Consider the following 18,731-nt stretch of genomic DNA (forward strand, 5'->3'; position numbering starts at 1 on the left):
AAAATAACCAAAATTTGTGAAATTTTTGTCTCACTTTAAAATACCAAATAACAATCTCATTAAAGTAGGGTCTTTTGAAAAAAAAAAAAGTGGTAATCTACAGTACATGTTTTATCATGTTAAAGTGAAAGCTGCTTACTACATAAGTTATTTGTTAGGCTGTAGGTATCATATTAACAGATGTGCCTCTAGAAAGAGTAAGGAAGAAAAATAAGGAAATTAAAGTAAAAATATTTGAGTGAATATTCTTAAAAAAAAGATGAACAAGACAGCATCAAATTTTATAAATGAAGTATGAACTTGGTAAACTATTGATCGTGTATGTAAGTCAAGATGTGGGATAGCCAGTATAAGCACCTAATGTCAGATTAATCAAACTCTGTGCTACCAGCTAAAACTGACATTTAAATCAGTGTGTAAAATTAAAAAATTCAGAGACCTAAATTGCTTTTTTGCACTTTTTAGGGTATAGTTAGGCTTTATCAAAGTAGGAAATAATTTGATTCTAATTCAATTTCACAAACATAGTCAATTGAATGTTTTTACTGTGTGTCCACTCCTCCTTCTCATCAAGTTGATAAGGTTATTCCAGAGCTTTGATATTAACTTATCCTTTTGCAACCGCAGAGAGCAGTTACATATATGCCATAAACCACTGCACCCCACCAGTAAGACCCCAAAAGTCGAGGTCACAATTCTCTGTCTGTTCTTTAATCATGGACATCTAGCAGTCAAACTGTTTGCATCATTACAACAAGTACTCACTGATTTACTAAAGCTGAAAAAAAACCCATGGCCTCCAAGTCCATTTTTTTTGAATTTCTCATTGCCCTATATTGTTATATTTTTATTAACGTTGCTGTAGCTCATTGTGACTTCACTTTAGCGCGAGTTTCTCCATGTATATTTGTACTCATGAGTATACAGGAAAATAGCATGCAAATCAATTTCGTAGTTGGTTAGGTAGAAAAACACAGTAAATATTATAGAGTGTAACTTTGAAAGTTTTATTTATTTATGAATATTTATCTAGCAGAATTTTTGCATGGTGGCAGTAAGCTGTTGGCCCTTACCAAATTTATGAAATTGTGTATCATCAGGGATTGGGCTAGGTTGAACATAAATTTAAAATGCTTTTAAATTTTATGTTTAAAAATTTAACTTGCTCCTTATCTAGGACCAAGCTTCAATAATTTGATGGTAAACATAGAGTCCTCACCTATTTGTAAAATTCATATTACTTGAGTTCCTATTGCAGGTGGTATAGAGTTGGTCACATCAAGAGAAACTCATGATACTCAGGTGACCATCAAGGCCCATGGGCCTGTTGTTCTGAACCACATTTCCATTTGCAAACTTTGAGGAAGATAAGGAAATAAATCACAAATGTTCTTCTTTTTTTTGGGGGGGGGGGGTGTTCTGTTGATCATTTAAAGCTGAACATGACTTATAAATAGCCATACTCTATATTTTATATTGGTTTTCTTATCTCCATATCAGTACTGGGGTCTATCCAACATTTGTTACACCTGATTGTTCTCTGATTGCTGCTTTCAGGAATGAGCATGTGTGTTGATCTTACATTGCCTTTGTTTACATTTTATTCCATTTGTATTTGTTTGTACTTCATTTGTTTTTGTTTGTAATGACTTGTGCAACTTATGTCACATTTCTTTGGTTACTTTTTTTGCTGACAGAAGGTAAATGAAATAGGGGCTCTAGAAATAAATAAAATGGAAAGAAATAGGGCTGACAAAAATAAATGCCTTCCTTGTACAAGTCATTTTAGCCTTAAGCATTTAAAATCTTTTCATTAAATAAGCACTTAAGATTTCTTTTTTTTTCTTGTTTTCCTAAAAGTATTCAAGAAGATGTTCATTTTTTCAGACTAGTGCAAGATATGAATTCTCTGAACAAGAATCTTCGGAGCAGGGAGTACCTCTGATAGATTTAGTGTCCTTTGTAAGTGGAGTATATTATGATTTTTAAGTATGGGTATTGTTAGACAACACTTACCTACATGTATTCCCAGAATGGTACCATATAAGATTATGAACATGTGTCTTGTCAAGTTTTCAGTACCTTTGTGGTAGGGGAAAGAACTCTAAAACATACTTGTGCTTTTAGAAAGGAAAAAGTAAATGCAATAGGCCTAATTTGAAGTTCAAATTATATAATTTTGAAGTAACATATATGTGGTTCAATTTGATTTCCTGATAGAGAAGCTTTTTTACATTTGGATAACAGGGCATCAGTAGAATGAAGTTTGCCAATGATGTCGTGGGAGCTCTTATACAGGAACTACAACATCTTGCTAACAATGATAAGTAAGTTTTAAAGTACTTTTCTTATATACTTCAAATGCTACAAATAGTAAACGGGGCAAAATACAGACCCAAGTTGGGATCAGATGCCTTTAAGGATTTGTCTGCACCAACAAAGGATGAATTCAAAGTAGAAAAGAGCTGAGTGGATAGCAAAGATGATCCTGTAAAAGTGGAAACTTTGATGAGGAGGAAATGTTGACGAAATTGACGAATTTATTATAATCGTCAAAGTTTCCACTCGTCAACATTCACATCACTGTTAATGAAATACTAGTAGATCATCAAAGTTTCCACTCCCCGTTTTTCTAATATACCGAAATTGTCAAACTTTCAACCCTTCAATATAACCACTTTTACAGTGTATAGTTGATCAGTACACTTTTAAATCTGCCTCAGTAAAATTGTGGTAGTCAGACAGGTTCATTCATCATATGCCAGACCAGATAGCATGGTTGGTAGAGCTGGAACTTCATATCATGATCTGATTTTTTTTATTAGCTCACCTGAGCCATAGGCTCAATGGAAAGGGTGAAGATAATGAATAGTGATGTTTTTCTTAAATACTTCAAATGCTCCAAATAGTAAACAGGGCAAAATACAGACCCAAGTTGGGATCAGATGCCTTTAAGGAGTAAGTATCATCTGTCGATGAGTTACACCTTCTATGAACAATGTGTATTGCTCAGGTAAATGGAGTAATCCATAGTCAAAATTAGTACAAACAATTGGTATGAAACATGTCAGTCAAAATATGCTCCAAATTAAAAGGTTGTATTTGCTAACAAGGTTATTAACAATGACCATAGGATTCACAAAATGCTGAGTTTAAATGAGATTGTTGAAAGTCCTTTAACACCAATTTATTTGTCACAGGGTTCTCCATGAGCTGTTTTACTGTGTTGGTCCCGACACAGTAAAATTTTCCCTGACACAGTAACGATTCAAATTTTGTGCGTGCGACACAGTAAAAATTTTGCGACACAGTAAGATCTGTGATAATCAGAAAATCGGAACATAAATTCTTTTAACTGAAACTCTAGTCAAACAAATCTACCGTCTTTCAATTTTTAAGGCAGAGCACTTAATTATCTCCTAATTATGGCACTTTGTCTTGCTTCACCTTGCATAATCAATTATCTCCTTAGACCCACGCTGGACTTGACGCATGAAGGAACAAAGACAAATTATTTGTTTTCACACTTCCATGTAACCATATAATTGCTAGTTGCATTTTTAAATGTTATTTCAAAATTTATTATATATAAATATATGTCTTTATACTTCAGAACCTCGTCTCTAGAATCATGTTCGTACTGTGAGTAAAACATTGTACCATAATCATTTCATTGATGTAGATGTATTGTTGAAGAATTTAAAGGCACCCCCTAAAAGTATTTTACTATTAATATATAAGTTTCTTTTTTTAAATTCTGTAATTTTATCAACTGAAGAAAAAAAATCACGACAAATTTAATGTAGATTGATTGTATTGACCAGAATTTCCTCTGCTCTTCAGAGCATGTGTAAAACACGAAGTTATATACACAAAAATATCAAGGTTTAATATATACGTACAACTTTTAGATGGTGATACAAGTATAATATTATATAAGTTGTTTTTTTTTAAATCATACTTATTTTTTAAAGTTGTGGGGGGATTTACAGTTGGTTTGTCTTGTACATGTAGTAAGATTGTATGTACATTATCATCTGGATAAATTCTAATTGTTTTAAATATCCATTAATTCATTTTTTTTATCAATAGGCACGGCCATGCCATTTGTGTATCGAATAAGTGATTAAAAAAATTGTGTGTATATGCTTTTGTAATTATAATGAATAGTGGTTCAGTTGCGAATTTGATCTCGAAAATGCCACGAATAAAGTCTGCAACACAGTAAAATTCCAAATGATAGAGAGCCCTGTTGTCATTAACCTGCCTCAGTTTAAAAATTGATTGTAATCAGAACATGCCTTTACGAAATCAGTTGGAAGACATAATCATTATATGCAGGTGATTGTGGGATATAGGGGAAGTAAAAAAGCAGAAGTCATTGTTTTCTGATCAAAACTTTGCCTGTTGTCTGTCTTTGCCATAGTCATTCTCTTTGTCATTGTCGTTGTCACAGACGTTTTTACAATTTCACCTTCTCCTCCAGAACCACAGGGCCAGCTTCAACTAAACTTGCCACAAAGTATCCTTGGGTAAAGAAGATTTGAATTTGTTCAAATGAAGGGTCACGTCTTCTTCCAAGGGGAGATAATTACAAATTAGTAAATGAATTATAGCATCTTTTAAAAATCTTCTCCTCAAGAACCACTGGGCCAGGAAAGATGAAACCTAGTTGGAAGCATCCTCAGGTAGGTGTAGATTCAAGTTTGTTCAGATCATGACCCCCAGGGTAGGGTGGGGCCAAAATGAGCAATCAAAGTTTTACAGAGGAATACATAGGAAAAATCTTTAAAAATCTTCTCAAGAACAACAAAGCCATGCTTGGAGATATATATATGGAAGCATCCTCAGGTAGTGTAGATTCGAGTTTTTTCAAATCATGACCCCCCAGGGGTAGGGTGGGGCCAAAATGGCAATCAAAGTTTTATATAGGAATACATAGGAAAATCTTTAAAAATCTTCTCAAGAACAACAAAGCCATACTTGGATATATATATATGGAAGCATCCTCAGGTAGTGTAGATTAATTTTGTTCAAATCATGACCCTGGGAGGTAGGGTTTGGGCCACAATGAGTGATCAAAGTTTTACATGGTAACATATAAGAAATATCTTTAACTTGAAATATGTCAATAGGACATGAATGCCCCGTCGAGGGTATATTAGTAATGCAACATGAAAATTTGTATCAGTGTGTGAAATTTGATGAGGAGATCTTAAGGTATGACCCTCTTGAAATTTGTTATATCAAGGATTTTTTGAGAAGTTTATTTTGGATAAGTACTCATATAGCATGACTGAAAATCGCAGAGAAAATGGGGGGTCATTGTGCATCTAACTGAGCTACGGTACAATTAAGTTGACCTTTTTGCACTTAAATTGTAACTCTTTGGTTAATCACTTTAACCGTTATCATATTTTATAAGATGTAACCATGGCAATAAACATAATCTTATTTTATGTAAAATAGTTTGAATAATATTTATCATTCAACAAATCATGCAAATGTAATGCACGTAAATTATTGTGTGACCTTTTTGCACTAAAAAAGTCTCATATTTGGGGTATTAAAAATCTAAATAGGCAATAGAATATTTTCTTGTATCAAACTTTTTACGACTTAAGTGCTGATCGGTCAATAGTATCGAGTAGTTTAAAATAATGAAAGAAAAAGTTGGGGTCAGTGATGTAAATTTTGAAATATTGGTCAAAATATGCGATTTTCAGGCAAAAAACTGTGTAAATTTTATCTCCACTTCCTTGATATTTCTTCATTTCTTGGCAATGTTTGTTGAGCGACGGTGTAAATTTTGTTATAAAAATATAAAATTGAGACCTATATTTAATATTCCAGGCATATCATAACGGAAAATATCCTCTGAGTAAAAGTATGTGAGGCTAAAGTTCCAAGATATTAAATTTAATAAATGTGTAGATTTGCAGAATTTTCTGCAAATATCCTTCCGCCACAAGAAATAGTCCCTAATAAATCTTGCTTCTTTGTGAATTTTTGAGCAGTTTTTTAATTGAATGTTGAACATTTTACATTGTTTAATTTAAATATGTTATAAAGTTTGAATTGTAATAAATAGTTTTTAAGTAAGAAGTTCTGACTGAAATTTTCTAAAAGGCTGACGAGTGACATACCTTAAATAGTTTCTATAGAGTTGATTGAAATTGAAATCTGAAAAGTTGGATATAAATGATAAATTCTCACCAAATTATGTATATGTGCATAAGCTTGCATAAAAATATCTTAAATGATTACTTTAAAACTAAGCAAAATACAAATTTTGAAAAAGTGAGGTCAAGGTCACAGGAAAGTTCAAGGTCAAAAGTTTTTGATGTAGTTGAATAGCTCTCTCTAATACATATCAGCATATGAAGTTTGATAAAAATATTTTGAATGGTTTATTTAAAACTAAGCTAAAAACTAATTTAAGAAAACTGAAGTCAAAGGAAAGGTCAATGTCAAAAATGTTGATGCAGTTGAAAAGCTTACATCAGTATGTATAAGCATATGAAGTTTGATAAAAATAAATGGTTTCTTTAAAACTGAACTAATCACAAATTAAGAATTTCATGGCCCCTCGGTCAGGGGTTCTTGTTTTAGGGCAGGCTCTATTGATTATATGAATAGTGAAAATGCATTTAGTTCTTTGAAAATCTTCTTCTCTGCTCCTGGGTATTAAGCAAACTAACTAAGTACATAGTAATGATGAGCAAGGGTGCCTTTTCCAAAATTGTGAATTTCATGGCCCCTGGGTCAGGGGTTCTAGCCTCAGGATCATGAAACAGACGTAGACTTACATCAAATTTTCAATCACCTGAAAAAAGTTTATTTATTATTGTATAAATCTCTAAATCTGCAGATAACAACATTTATGATAAGCAATATTGAAAAATATTTTAATTTTTGTCTGCTTGACTTCATCAACATTTTAGTACAACATAAAGATTTTGACTTAAGCTTAAGATGTTTCATGATCAGAGGGCCTGGTGTTAGGGTCGGGCTCTATTAATTATATACATGTAATGAAAATACCGTAATTCTTTGAAAATCTGCTCCTAGGTATTATTAACACAAACTAAGTGCATGGTTATGATAAGCAAGAATGCCTCTTCCAAAATTGATTCATGCCCATTGGTCGGGGGCTCTGGTGAAAGGGGAAAGGGGGGCTCTATTGATTATATAGTGAAAATGCACTACCATAATGTCTTTGAAAATATTCTTTTCAGCTCCTGGTATAAAGCAAATAAACTTAGTGTATAGTTATGACGAGTGCTTATTCCAAAATTTCAAGTTTCATGGCCCCTGGGTAAGATTTTCTGGTGTAAGGTCAGGGCTCTATTTATAATATAGTGAAAATGCATTAATTCTATTAAATAATCATGTCTGCTCCTTAGTGTTGAGCAGATAAACAAAGTGCATAGTTATGACAAGCAAGGGTGCTTCTTACAAAATTTTTAAACTTGTGGTCTCAGGGTCAGGGGTTCTGGTGTTTCTCGGGGTGGGATGGCTCTATTGATTATATAGTGAAAATGTGTTAATTCTTTGAAATCTTTAACTAAGTGCATAGTTATGATGATGAGGTTACCTTTTCCAAATTTGTGAATTGTGAAAATTTTCTATGGTCCTGGGCATATTGGAGGCAAACAGAGTAAAAGATTTAATAAGCAAGGGTATTTTTACCAGATTTTTCAACAACTGGACCATTTGGTCAAGTGTACGGGTCCTGACCAAGGCTCTATTAATTTGTATTCTGAGAGAAGTTATTCCCCTTTGCCTTTCACTTTTGATAATTAATCACAAACTGTAAATAATGTATTTGAAAGGTTAATAGAATAAGAGAATTACATTAGAATTTTTATTGTAGTTTTAATGATCAGGTAGACTTGTAAATAATAGAAAAATAAAAATGAGACAAAAATAACTTAATAAATGTTCTTCAAAGAGCAACAGAGGCCAGTGTGAGAGGTTATAATATGTACAGTCAAATCTCATTATCTCAAACTCAATGGGACTGCGAGATATCCAAGGAATCGAGGGTAAAATACTTAAAGAATAAGTGGTTGGGACTTCCAAATCACTTCGACATATCCATGGTATTCGAGATATCAGTGTTTGAGATGCCAGAAGTTCAACTGTAGTTAAAAATAGTACAGAAGCACTAAATAATAGTTTGTTCATAGTCTGCATGTGATAGTGATAAATGGGGGACAGATTAGAAATTAATTTATGAGTTGTGTTAATTACTGAATTCTAGACTAATTATTTCGTTGATCCTGATTATCCTATTTCTCTCGCATTTGAGCAAAAAAAGCTTCATCTATCGGTTTATTTTATACTCTATGGATCCTCTAAACTGTTGTATTATACTTAGGTGACAGTTAAGGCCCATGGGCCTCTTGTTCCAAGTTCACTTGGATAAAATGACATAAGTATTATTAATTGATGTAACACCATTGATATACAGTTGCCCCATGGGGTAGTAGGATGGGAACATGAAAGTTTTGCATGGGAATGTATGAGAAAAAATCTTTGAAAATCCTTCTCTTAAAAACAATAGGGCCATGGTTAGTTGTATTATTATGCAGGTAGATTCACATCTGCCTCAGGGAAGAGTGGGATCAAAGTTTTACATGGATACATATATATGTATATACTGGAAAAAAAATTCAAAAATCCTCTTCTCAAAACAGCGTAGCAGTATTCAATGATCCATCGTCAGAAACCCAGAGTCGGGCTTGCTTCTCTTAGGTAAGAGAAGTGAGACCGACCATGGGTTTTCGACGATGTCAATGATCCCAGAAAAAAATATAATCACAGAAAATCACTTGAGCCTTTGGCCATATATCAGCTAGTACAGCACCTGTGTAGAAGTCAAGGGACCTGGATTCAAATCCTGGCCTGAAGCATCAAATTTCGTCCATTATATAGATGTTAATCAAAAATGACACATATCTCAGATAACATTTCTAAATTAGCCTCATTAAAATGTGAATCAAAAATAGGACATCATTTGCAAATTTCTTTCAGAATAAAACTGTTGATTACTATTCGGGGTATCAATGCATTTTGGATGAAAACCGGTCAGAGTAAGGAAAAAGTTAGAAAGGTTAGTATTTTTTGCTACCTTAATATTTATGTTTTTGTAGGTGGAATCACCATGTCCATCTGTTTGAGCATCCATCTGTCTGTGGTAGTGTTGCAACGATAGTCGCCGACTATCGAAAAATCGTCGGTGAAGGCAGCATGTCGACAACAATTGATTACGCGGATATCTGAATATTTGCTGGTTAACTTTATTTAACCTTTAAATTTAAGTTCAAACTATCGATCATATAATCGATTGTATGCTACCGACAACCTGACAATGTAGTGGTTTGATTTATATGGATATTGGTCTTGGAAGCTTAGTGGTTAGAGCACCTGACTAGTAATGCAGGGAGGGGCCCAGGGTTCCATTCCTGGTCAATTCATAAATTTTCTCCTTTCTTGTTACATTTGGTTCCATTGACCACCCTTTCTTCTTTCTTGTTACATTTGGTATTGTTGACCACCCCTTGACATTTTTTGAAACAGTTCACTGATTCATTGCAATATTCATTGGGGATTAGAGCACCTGACTAGTAATGCAGGTGTCACGGGTTCAATTCCCAGTCAAGCTGTAAATTTTCTCCTTTCCAGTTACAAGCTGCTTCCACAACTTTGAAACAGAGAATCATTAGAAGTTGATAGTGATGATCAGCTTGAAACAAAAGTTGTTTTCAAAGCTGAGAGTAATTTGAACAAGATCAAATTGATGTCACTTGTTTTAGAAAATAATATAAGTCTTGCAGCAAGTTGCTTTGGCCATAACTATGGAGAAAAACATTAATGTTTACACTTGCCTTTAAGTTGGATTTTTGGGAGTCAAATTTTGATCTAAAACTCTATGACCCAGTCTTTAAAAAATTTGTATTTTTCTGGAAGATGGCTTGGCCAAGTTCAGGTGCCCATTTCCAACTAAATGATGTTATATAGATGTAACTCTTTATAGTTACATCTAATCTAAATGTCTTTTGTTGTATTGCAAAGATCAGAATGAGAGCTTTCCATTGGTATATAATAACATATATATAGTATCTGCGTCTTTGAAAAAACAACAGAATAAAGTCACAGATTCATAATTTTTGAAGCATTATGCTGTTGCACTTGATTTTTTACATTTAAAAAAATGGTGAATTAAAGTTATTTTGAATGAAACATTTAAAATAAATATACTTAATTATAGAAAAATCACTCTGGTTTAGTTTATTTTTTACAGAAAAGAAAAATGATAAAACTTGTGGAAATTATGAATAAATGTGTGCAGATATACCTTTGTTATATAATTTAAGATTTATCAATGTTGGAATATATGCATAATTTTTAGCAAAAAAGAGCAAATATAATGTGTTTAAATTTTTTTTATTTTACTTAAGAAAAAAAGTACTATGAGAAGAATATAGTGGTTATATGGTAAAATGCGTGCACATTTTGTAATTTTTTTCCCATACTGGTCAAAGTTTTTGTATAGTCCGTAGCCCCATATTTCATTATAGTTTGTGTTCAACAAAAGAATGTATAATTTATCATGCTCTTGTTTGATATTTTCACAGTTACCAGTCAAATAAAAAAAAAACAGTAATGTATAGCTTTTGTGCTAACACCAAAAGAAGTTATTAAAGAATGATTGGTGTCCATAGCCCTGTATAGTCCATAGCCCCAATATAACAACTTCCAGAAAAAGTCATATACATTATTGATACAATAACTACAATACAATAATATCTTTATTCAAACAAATGCAATGTTTTTAAATACAAATACCACTGTAATTAAAGATAAAATGTCTGAAAATTAACATTTTTCAACTAAAGGCTTACTTCTGTAGTCTAGCTAGCTGTCCTGTTATGTTTGTGGTCACAACATATTTCTAAATATACATGATAATGTTTCCCTTCTTGTGATACATATTATCATTCCATTTAAAATAATTTGCATTGTAATATTTTTAAAAGGACATTTAGCCACAAAAATCCTGCTTACAAAAGGGCTACGGACTCTACAAATAAATTTAGCAAATTTACAGACCATATAACCGTACTTCTGTATTAGCAAGATTTTTTTTTCCTGCATGCATCTACTGCAAAATTGGGCTTCAATGGTTTATTACTTTTTATCAACCAGTCTTAACATCCCATAGTGGGATTTGATCCCAAAACATAAGGATCAACTCCTTACTTTGCAATTTAGTACAAAGTGAGACCTTCACTCTTATAATTGTGTCACCCAATCTACTTATCACTGAATTGTTAATTTTAAAAAAAGCATTGATTCTTGATGGATAAATATTGTACTAATCATGTTTTGTAATTTTTTTATGAATTACACCATATGATCATGATAAATTATATACCGATACACCTTTTGAATGACCACCTTGAGCTCCATGTATTACATGAAAATAAAAAAAATATGAAGCAATATAGTCTGTAACAACAACCCCCCCCCCCCGCAAAAAAAATGCCTCGATTTAAATACAGTTCCTTTTATTCATTATAGTTTGAACACCAATAATGCATTAATTAGTTGAACTGAAATTTCATTTGGCGTTGAAAGTACACAATACATTAGACAATTGATTTTTAAATATGGTATTTTGAATACTCAATCTCAGTAGCGTGAACTTTTATAGAATGCCAAATAATAAAAAAAAAATTGCCCAAAATTTAATTATACAATTATATTTTCTTTAAGTGGATTGTTCACAATAGAGATGTTTAACTGTATAGTCCGTAGCCCCAGTGCTCACATGAAATCCAGCCTTCATAGATGCTAAATTAAAGCCCATTCTTCGTCTCCAGATGGTCTTGAACTATATTTTGTTATCAAAACACCAATTACATGTAATTCTGATATGTATTATTTTGTTCTGACAATTTATATTTTACTCGTATTGTGAATTTATTTGAAGTTTTTCATTTTATTTTGTTAAATTTCACGGGATTTTTGTATAAATGGATTTAATATCCAAATGAAAGGATTTATTAAACACGTGTGAACTCCATGATGACAATTTTAACTATTATTTACTGATACAAACAGGTATTTTTCTATGGTCTCTAATAAATGAAAAATACTATATGTATAGTCCGTAGCCCAAGGTCTCAAAATGGTCAATCAATGTTTGACACAGTTTTTCTCTGAATATTACCAAATAAGTTTGAAATTTTCATCTCCATATACAAAATCTTTACAAAAATTGAAAGTACTTTAATGTATTTTTACTTCAGATGTCCAAATAATAAGAGTAGAAAAACTCCCAAAGATTAACAAATTTACCCATGTCCTTTATATACTGTAACATTTTAATGGAAATGAGTTATGTGATTTTTCTTGCTCAGACAATGTTTTGTGAAGAGTTTGTATTTGGATTATACTTTTTTTGTTTAGTTGAATATGATAAAGATAAATGTTATGCCTGAATATGTATAGTCCATAGCCCACTTGGGTCTCTGCTATATTAAGAGTGAAATCTTTTTAACCGCTTGACAGAAATGGACAGAAATTTCAGACAATCTGCCAAAAGGATATAGTATTACATAGAACATATTTGTTATACATTTTGTTTGACTTCATTTTTTTGTTAATCTGCAACCAATACGGGCACCTGATCTTGGCCAAGCCGAAGAGTTTTATTATGGTACTTTGGAAACAACTCCAAATATAATTGTTTATAAAGGTCCGAACTTAATTTAAGGTTTTGCCAAAGGTCAACATGTCCAAAAATTTATTTTTACAATAGCTCCAAAACTGTGTGGTTTATAAAGTTAAAACTTTTACAGTTTATGAATATATCACTGATTAACAGATAGAAAGTATCACTTGATAACAAATACTTAAAAAAAATATTTGTCGAGAAAAATTCTTTTTAAAAAAATGCATATATTTTTCAAAAATACACCTAATTAAGTCCGTACTTTTAGTGAAAGCCATCATTGCAGAAACAATATATGTTTATCAATGAAAGGCAAGTTGGACTTCGATAGCCTCTGGAAAGTTGTTTTCCCTGTTTATTTTGTCCAAATGTTAAGATTTGAAACCGAAAGTACATTGCAAATGGCGGATTTTATAGGGGTCTTGTCTTTATACATGTCATGCTTTCAATAACAGCCTTTCGGAGACCATTCGCGTCCAACTTGCCCTTCATTGATAAACATACATTATTTCTGCATTGATGGTTTTCACTAAAAACACAGAAGTAAGCGGTTGCGTTTTTTTGAAAATATGCTAATTTTTTTTTTTTTTAAATTTTTCTCAAAAAATATATTTTCTTAGATATTTGTTTGCAAGTATCTGTGAATCAATGATATATTTATAAACTGTAAAAGTTTTAACTTTATACCTCACATAGTTTTGGAGCTATTGTAAAAATAAATTTTTGGACATCTTGACCTTTGACAAAACCTTAATGCAGGAAAGGAAGATTTAAGGTCACTATATGCATAAAACACACGTGCTTACCAATTCTAATGATCTTATATTTGTTTGAATTGTTAATAACAGATCAAATATCTATTTCAAACCCCAAAACATACTTTGATACACAGGTAAATCCAATGGAATATAATATCTAAAATTGGAAACAGATTATTGCAAAAAAGACATATAAGCGGGTCAATGGCAAATTCCTCCAGAATAATCTGAAAAGATATAACTGACTTAAATGCAAACCAACCTATAGGCAAGTATGTAGGGTAATAGATTTTACTTGGCACAAAGATTGCTTGTGACCAGAAGGTGTGTAACAACCCTGCACCATGCCAGGTACAGGGGTGAAGTGTAAAATTCTTGTCTATGAACTAATTTTGTAACATTATATTTGCCCAAAGGGTTGATTATAACTAAAGAATATGTCATGAACTTGAACAAAGGTCATTTAGACAAGGTCAAGGTCACCGAGTTTTGATGTGACAATTTCTGAAGGTCTCAAAAATGTGCAATAATTATTATAAGACAAAACTGTGTACATATATTTGAGAAGCATCAGGAGGTCATACTTGGACAAAGGTTGCTTTTAACCAAATAATCTGTCATGATCTCCTGTTATCATTGTTTGTTTAAGGTCAAGGTCACATGAATCGGAAGTTAACGGTTCTTTGGAGCAAGACATTTTAATGCTTGAACTTTGGATGGGCATATTTTTTACTCAACAAAGAATTGCTCATGACTATAGATGTTTTCCACCAATTACATCTCAATAAGATTTAGGCCATGGGAATTTGAAATATTATTTTTTAACAAGATGGCAGACTTGTTTTTAAAGATTTTTCTTGGCCACATGAGTCAAAGTTTGGTTTATGAGGAGGTTGTCTGCCATCCTACTCATCTTTCTGTTAACTTTTCAAATTTTTGACTTCATCAGAACCACTAGACGAGTTTCAACCCATGTTGGCACATAAAATCCTTGGGTGCAGGAGATTCAAGTTTATTCAAATGAATTTGATGGGCACTGGCATCTTAAGGACATACGCAACGTAGTTTGAACTTTATTATCTTTCCCCTGGAGTTGAAGAGTTCCAATACTTAAAGGAACTGTATGTTACATTTTATTGTCTATATATGCCATTATACACTTCTTCTAAAACAAGTTTGGATTAACAAAACATCTAGAATATATGTTTAGTAATTTTTTTGTATTTTTCTTTGAATTATACAAGAATTTTCATCAATTGATATCTTTTCAAAACCCCTGGTAATGCATGCTGATTTTTTGTCTATGAACATCTGATGGCACTATAATCTTAAATATCTTGGAAAAATTATCAGTAGGTAAGGTACGTTGCGTATGTCCTTAAAGGGGAGATAATCAAGAAAAAACATCAAGAAAAAGCATAAATAAGTTAGGGGTCTTAAAAATTCTTCTCAAGAGCCATTAAGCCATAAAGGATGACACTTTTATGAAAGCTTCCTGATATAGTGTAGATTTAAGTTTGTTCAAATCATAGCCCATGGGGGTAGGGTGGAGCCTCGAAAGGAGATCAAATTTTAAGAAGGGAAAGCATACGGAAAAAAATCTTTTAAAATCTTCTTTACAAGAGCAACCAGGTCATGATTAGTGACATTAAGATGCAAGCATCTTCAGGTAGTGAAGATTCAAGTTTGTTAAATTATTAATCGATAGTTTATACAGATCTCAGAGCTGTTGAACTGATTTTGATCATACAAAGTTTTGAGCCTTAGCATGATTAAATATCAACTTTTTCTATTTCAGATTCATGCTCAACAGTTGAGTCTCGTCAAACAGTTCTCAGATCTCTTACAATCAGATACTGTATGTTTGTGTTTTATGTTGCAATTTTATGAGAGATCATAATAAAATGTTGACAATGAAACAATCACATGTTAATTTTTTTTTTTCCTGCCCATTAGAAAAATGCAGTTGCTCTTTGCTCTGTTGAAAGCTGGTTACGTCATGTCAGTGATAGAAAACCATATCTGCCAACAGATTTGCTTGGCAAAGAGGTATTATGAACCACAATTTATAGACCAAATTCCACATTCTGAAATCTAATACAAGAAAAATTCATTCATTGAGGTGACCATGTCTTGACTTGCATTTATTTCAGGGTATTGACTTCTTAGAGCCCTTCATACCAGTTGAGGTTCCTAAATACAATGAAAAGGAAATTCAGAAAGTAATGGATTATTATGAAGAAAGAAGGTGGATTCAGCTTCCAGAAGGTATGAATATATATGAAAGACCATGCCGTCTTGGATTTATATCTAACATGTATTTAATCTACCATAATGATTTAACTTTCTTTGTTCAGGATATTCTAACAGCAAGAGTTTAAACCAGAAATGTAAAGTTGAATTATATAAGTAAATATATATGTATTAATTGCAGTTCTTTTTTTTTCAGCGAAAACGCCGAGTGGAAGAAAGCAAATAACATTTCTTAGTGGATACAACCCTTATAAACTGTACAAAGTGTGTGTGCCATTGTAGATCAGATATGACAAACATTCAATTTATTGTACGTGTATAGAATCTGTATTGATTTTAAAATGAGCTGAATGAGAAAATAAGCTAAGGGAAACCTACAAAATAATTTTATTTTTAATTTTAAATACAGAAAACTGCTTTATCTTCTAGTGAGTTCAAGTCAACTAAATTAATTTGAACATGTGTCAAAGATATAAAAGTAAAATAAGCCTGATGTTGCCCTTTAATATAATTGTGTTGATGACAACTGTCACTGCTCAGGGAGATGACTCTTTTGAGGGAGGGAGCACCAGCTTTTGGATTTCCATCGACTATGGACCCTCTCCTCCACAGTGTCCCAGGATTCCACAAAAAATGCTGATCGGCAACTGTTGTCTGATGAAGTAATCAGATTATCTGATATGTGTTTTGTCTCTGATGATTTTACAAAAAATATCATCTTGTTCAAACAAATTTGGCTTTCTATCACATTCCTTGGGAGGTGATGTAAGGGTACTTTTCAGTGTTGATTTATGTACCATTTTTCCATAGTCTGGTAAATTCTCCTTAATTTTAGACTCTGGATGCTAAAAATATAATGGAAATTGAGATAAAGTTATAAAAGAAGAACACTTTATTCAAGTGTTCAATCAATATATGTATTATCATACTGTAGTGTTTTTAGTTAATGTATTTCAATTTTGAAATTGTAAATATTTTGAAACTGAAAATATTTTGGCATAAAACATTACTTTCAACAGATAGCTAAATGAAATTTATAATTCATTTTAGCATAATTAACATTGTTTCTGATTTTTATGTAGTTGAATGGTATCATTCATGCAAAATTGTGTATCTCAAGTCCTCACGTTTTTATATTTTTTTTTATTATTTATTATTATTATTTTTTTTTTTTTGGTGACAGCAAATGGATTTACTCCATACTAAACTAAAGATTTATGGGCATGAGGAAGGAAAATACTGAATGTATGTTTTTACCTTATGGAAAGCAGGAACACCACTCACAGCAACACTATAAGTAGAATATTAAATATATTTTTTTAAACTACACCATACTTTATAGCTATACAAATCTACTTGGTTTATACCATCTTCATTTTGATCAAGTTATTAAGTAGTATGAACCAGAAGTCTCTGACAAGACTGTTGCTCTACTTGTTTGAACTTATAACAAAGGAAAAGGTTGCACTTGGACTTGAAACTTTGCAACAGCAATAAATAGAATATTGATCCTTGGTTTAGTCTCTTTTTGTGTCAAGATTTATTACAATCAGAATAAAACTGTAGGAGGACTAGCCTTTTAAAAGAGTTTTACAAATTTTTCTATTTTAGTAACCATGGCAGCATCATTCATCAAAATTAAAAAAAAAGGATAAAAATAATTATGCATCACAGTGTTATTGAGCGTCAAGTTATATTGAAATCAGACCAAAACTGTTGGAGAAGTAAGGTTTTGATAGTATTTCACAGAAATTTCTAATTTTTATTAACCATAGCAACACCATTCATTGAAATCAAAAACTGATACACAGAATTATGCATCTTAGAGTTGTCTGCTTGTGTGCCAAGTTATATTGAAATCAGACCAAAACTGTAGGAGGAGTAGCTTTTGAAAATATTTCACAGAAATGTCTATCTTTAGTAACCTTGGCAACACTGTTCATTGAAATTAAAAACCGATACACAGAATTATGTATCTTAGTGTAGTCTATTTGTGTGCCAAGTTATATTGAAATCAGACCAAAAATGTAGGAAGAGTAGCATTTTGAAAAATTGTTTACAGACACGAGCGGACGACGGACACCTTACTATCGCATAAGCTCTTCTAGTCTATGACCAGTAGAGCTAAAAACAGAGTTATGGAATTGGACAGCATGTCCAATAACAGTGTTCATATTGGCTGTGATGGCTAAGGTCAGTTGTATAGCAGGAAGAAAATTTTCACAAGCAGAGCAAAGAGGATGTTTTCTGCTGGTAGAAAAAGAAGCCTTAGCTGTAGCCCCACCCTGGCCTCTGGACCAACACTTGGAGAAAACTGAATTCCACTGTATGAAGACACTGTTTATTAATACATGTACATATATAGATGATGTTTTTCAAAACATGTTTTGGGAATTTTCACCTCGGAAAAACAGAGTGGAGGAGAGAGGCCACCTTACAAGATTTCTGTTTTTTAACCTACAACCATTTTTGGCAGCATTATTAAAGAATGGACCAGACATCACTGTCCTAGAAAAATGCATTGGAATTTACGTTAAGTAAATATTTTCTTACAAAATGTTGGATAATATTTTTTTATCATAAAAGACACTTTGACAGAAATTTCATTACCATAAACATTGAAGATGTTTATACCAATCTGCTTTTACAGTCTCTGTGATCTGTCATACAACCTTAAATAATGTACCTGCATGGTTTGTTTTGGACAAATTTTCGCATCATTGGATCTTGTTTGTTTGACCAAAAGAGAATTGGAATAAATCTGACAAAGTTGGAAGGGGGGGGGGTTATAGGAATCACCCCTCAAGTATGACACGAAAATTACTAATTAACCCTTCGATTCCTATGACCCTGATCTTACTCAAAAGACCTTGAATCAATGAGGCATGATCTTGGATTAGAAAATAATCTTTAGAACTGGATATTTATATTGCTAATTCCTGTGACCATAATCTTGCCCAAATAAGATTCAACCA

The 18,731-nt window shown here is 32.2% G+C and overlaps 1 protein-coding gene across 2 annotated transcripts in view; it reads left to right on the forward strand.

Annotated features, from left to right (window-relative positions):
- The window catches only part of LOC133173151 (small ribosomal subunit protein mS29-like), a 44,323-nt gene extending 28,146 nt beyond the window's left edge, over positions 1-16,177 (forward strand). For both annotated transcript variants that reach the window (XM_061308096.1, XM_061308103.1), the window contains 7 exons: positions 1,888-1,962; positions 2,248-2,327; positions 9,040-9,118; positions 15,302-15,361; positions 15,460-15,552; positions 15,657-15,771; positions 15,953-16,177. In XM_061308096.1, coding sequence (XP_061164080.1) covers positions 1,888-1,962; positions 2,248-2,327; positions 9,040-9,118; positions 15,302-15,361; positions 15,460-15,552; positions 15,657-15,771; positions 15,953-16,038 — 588 coding nt within the window. In that variant the 3' untranslated portion in view covers positions 16,039-16,177. The remainder of the gene's footprint in view (positions 1-1,887; positions 1,963-2,247; positions 2,328-9,039; positions 9,119-15,301; positions 15,362-15,459; positions 15,553-15,656; positions 15,772-15,952) is intronic.
- The last annotated feature ends 2,554 nt before the right edge of the window (positions 16,178-18,731 follow it).

The sequence above is a fragment of the Saccostrea echinata genome, unplaced genomic scaffold (assembly GCF_033153115.1).
Source record: "Saccostrea echinata isolate AGI-Se365-2 ecotype Australia unplaced genomic scaffold, CSIRO_AGI_Sech_v1 ptg000002l, whole genome shotgun sequence".
NCBI lineage: Eukaryota > Metazoa > Mollusca > Bivalvia > Ostreida > Ostreidae > Saccostrea > Saccostrea echinata.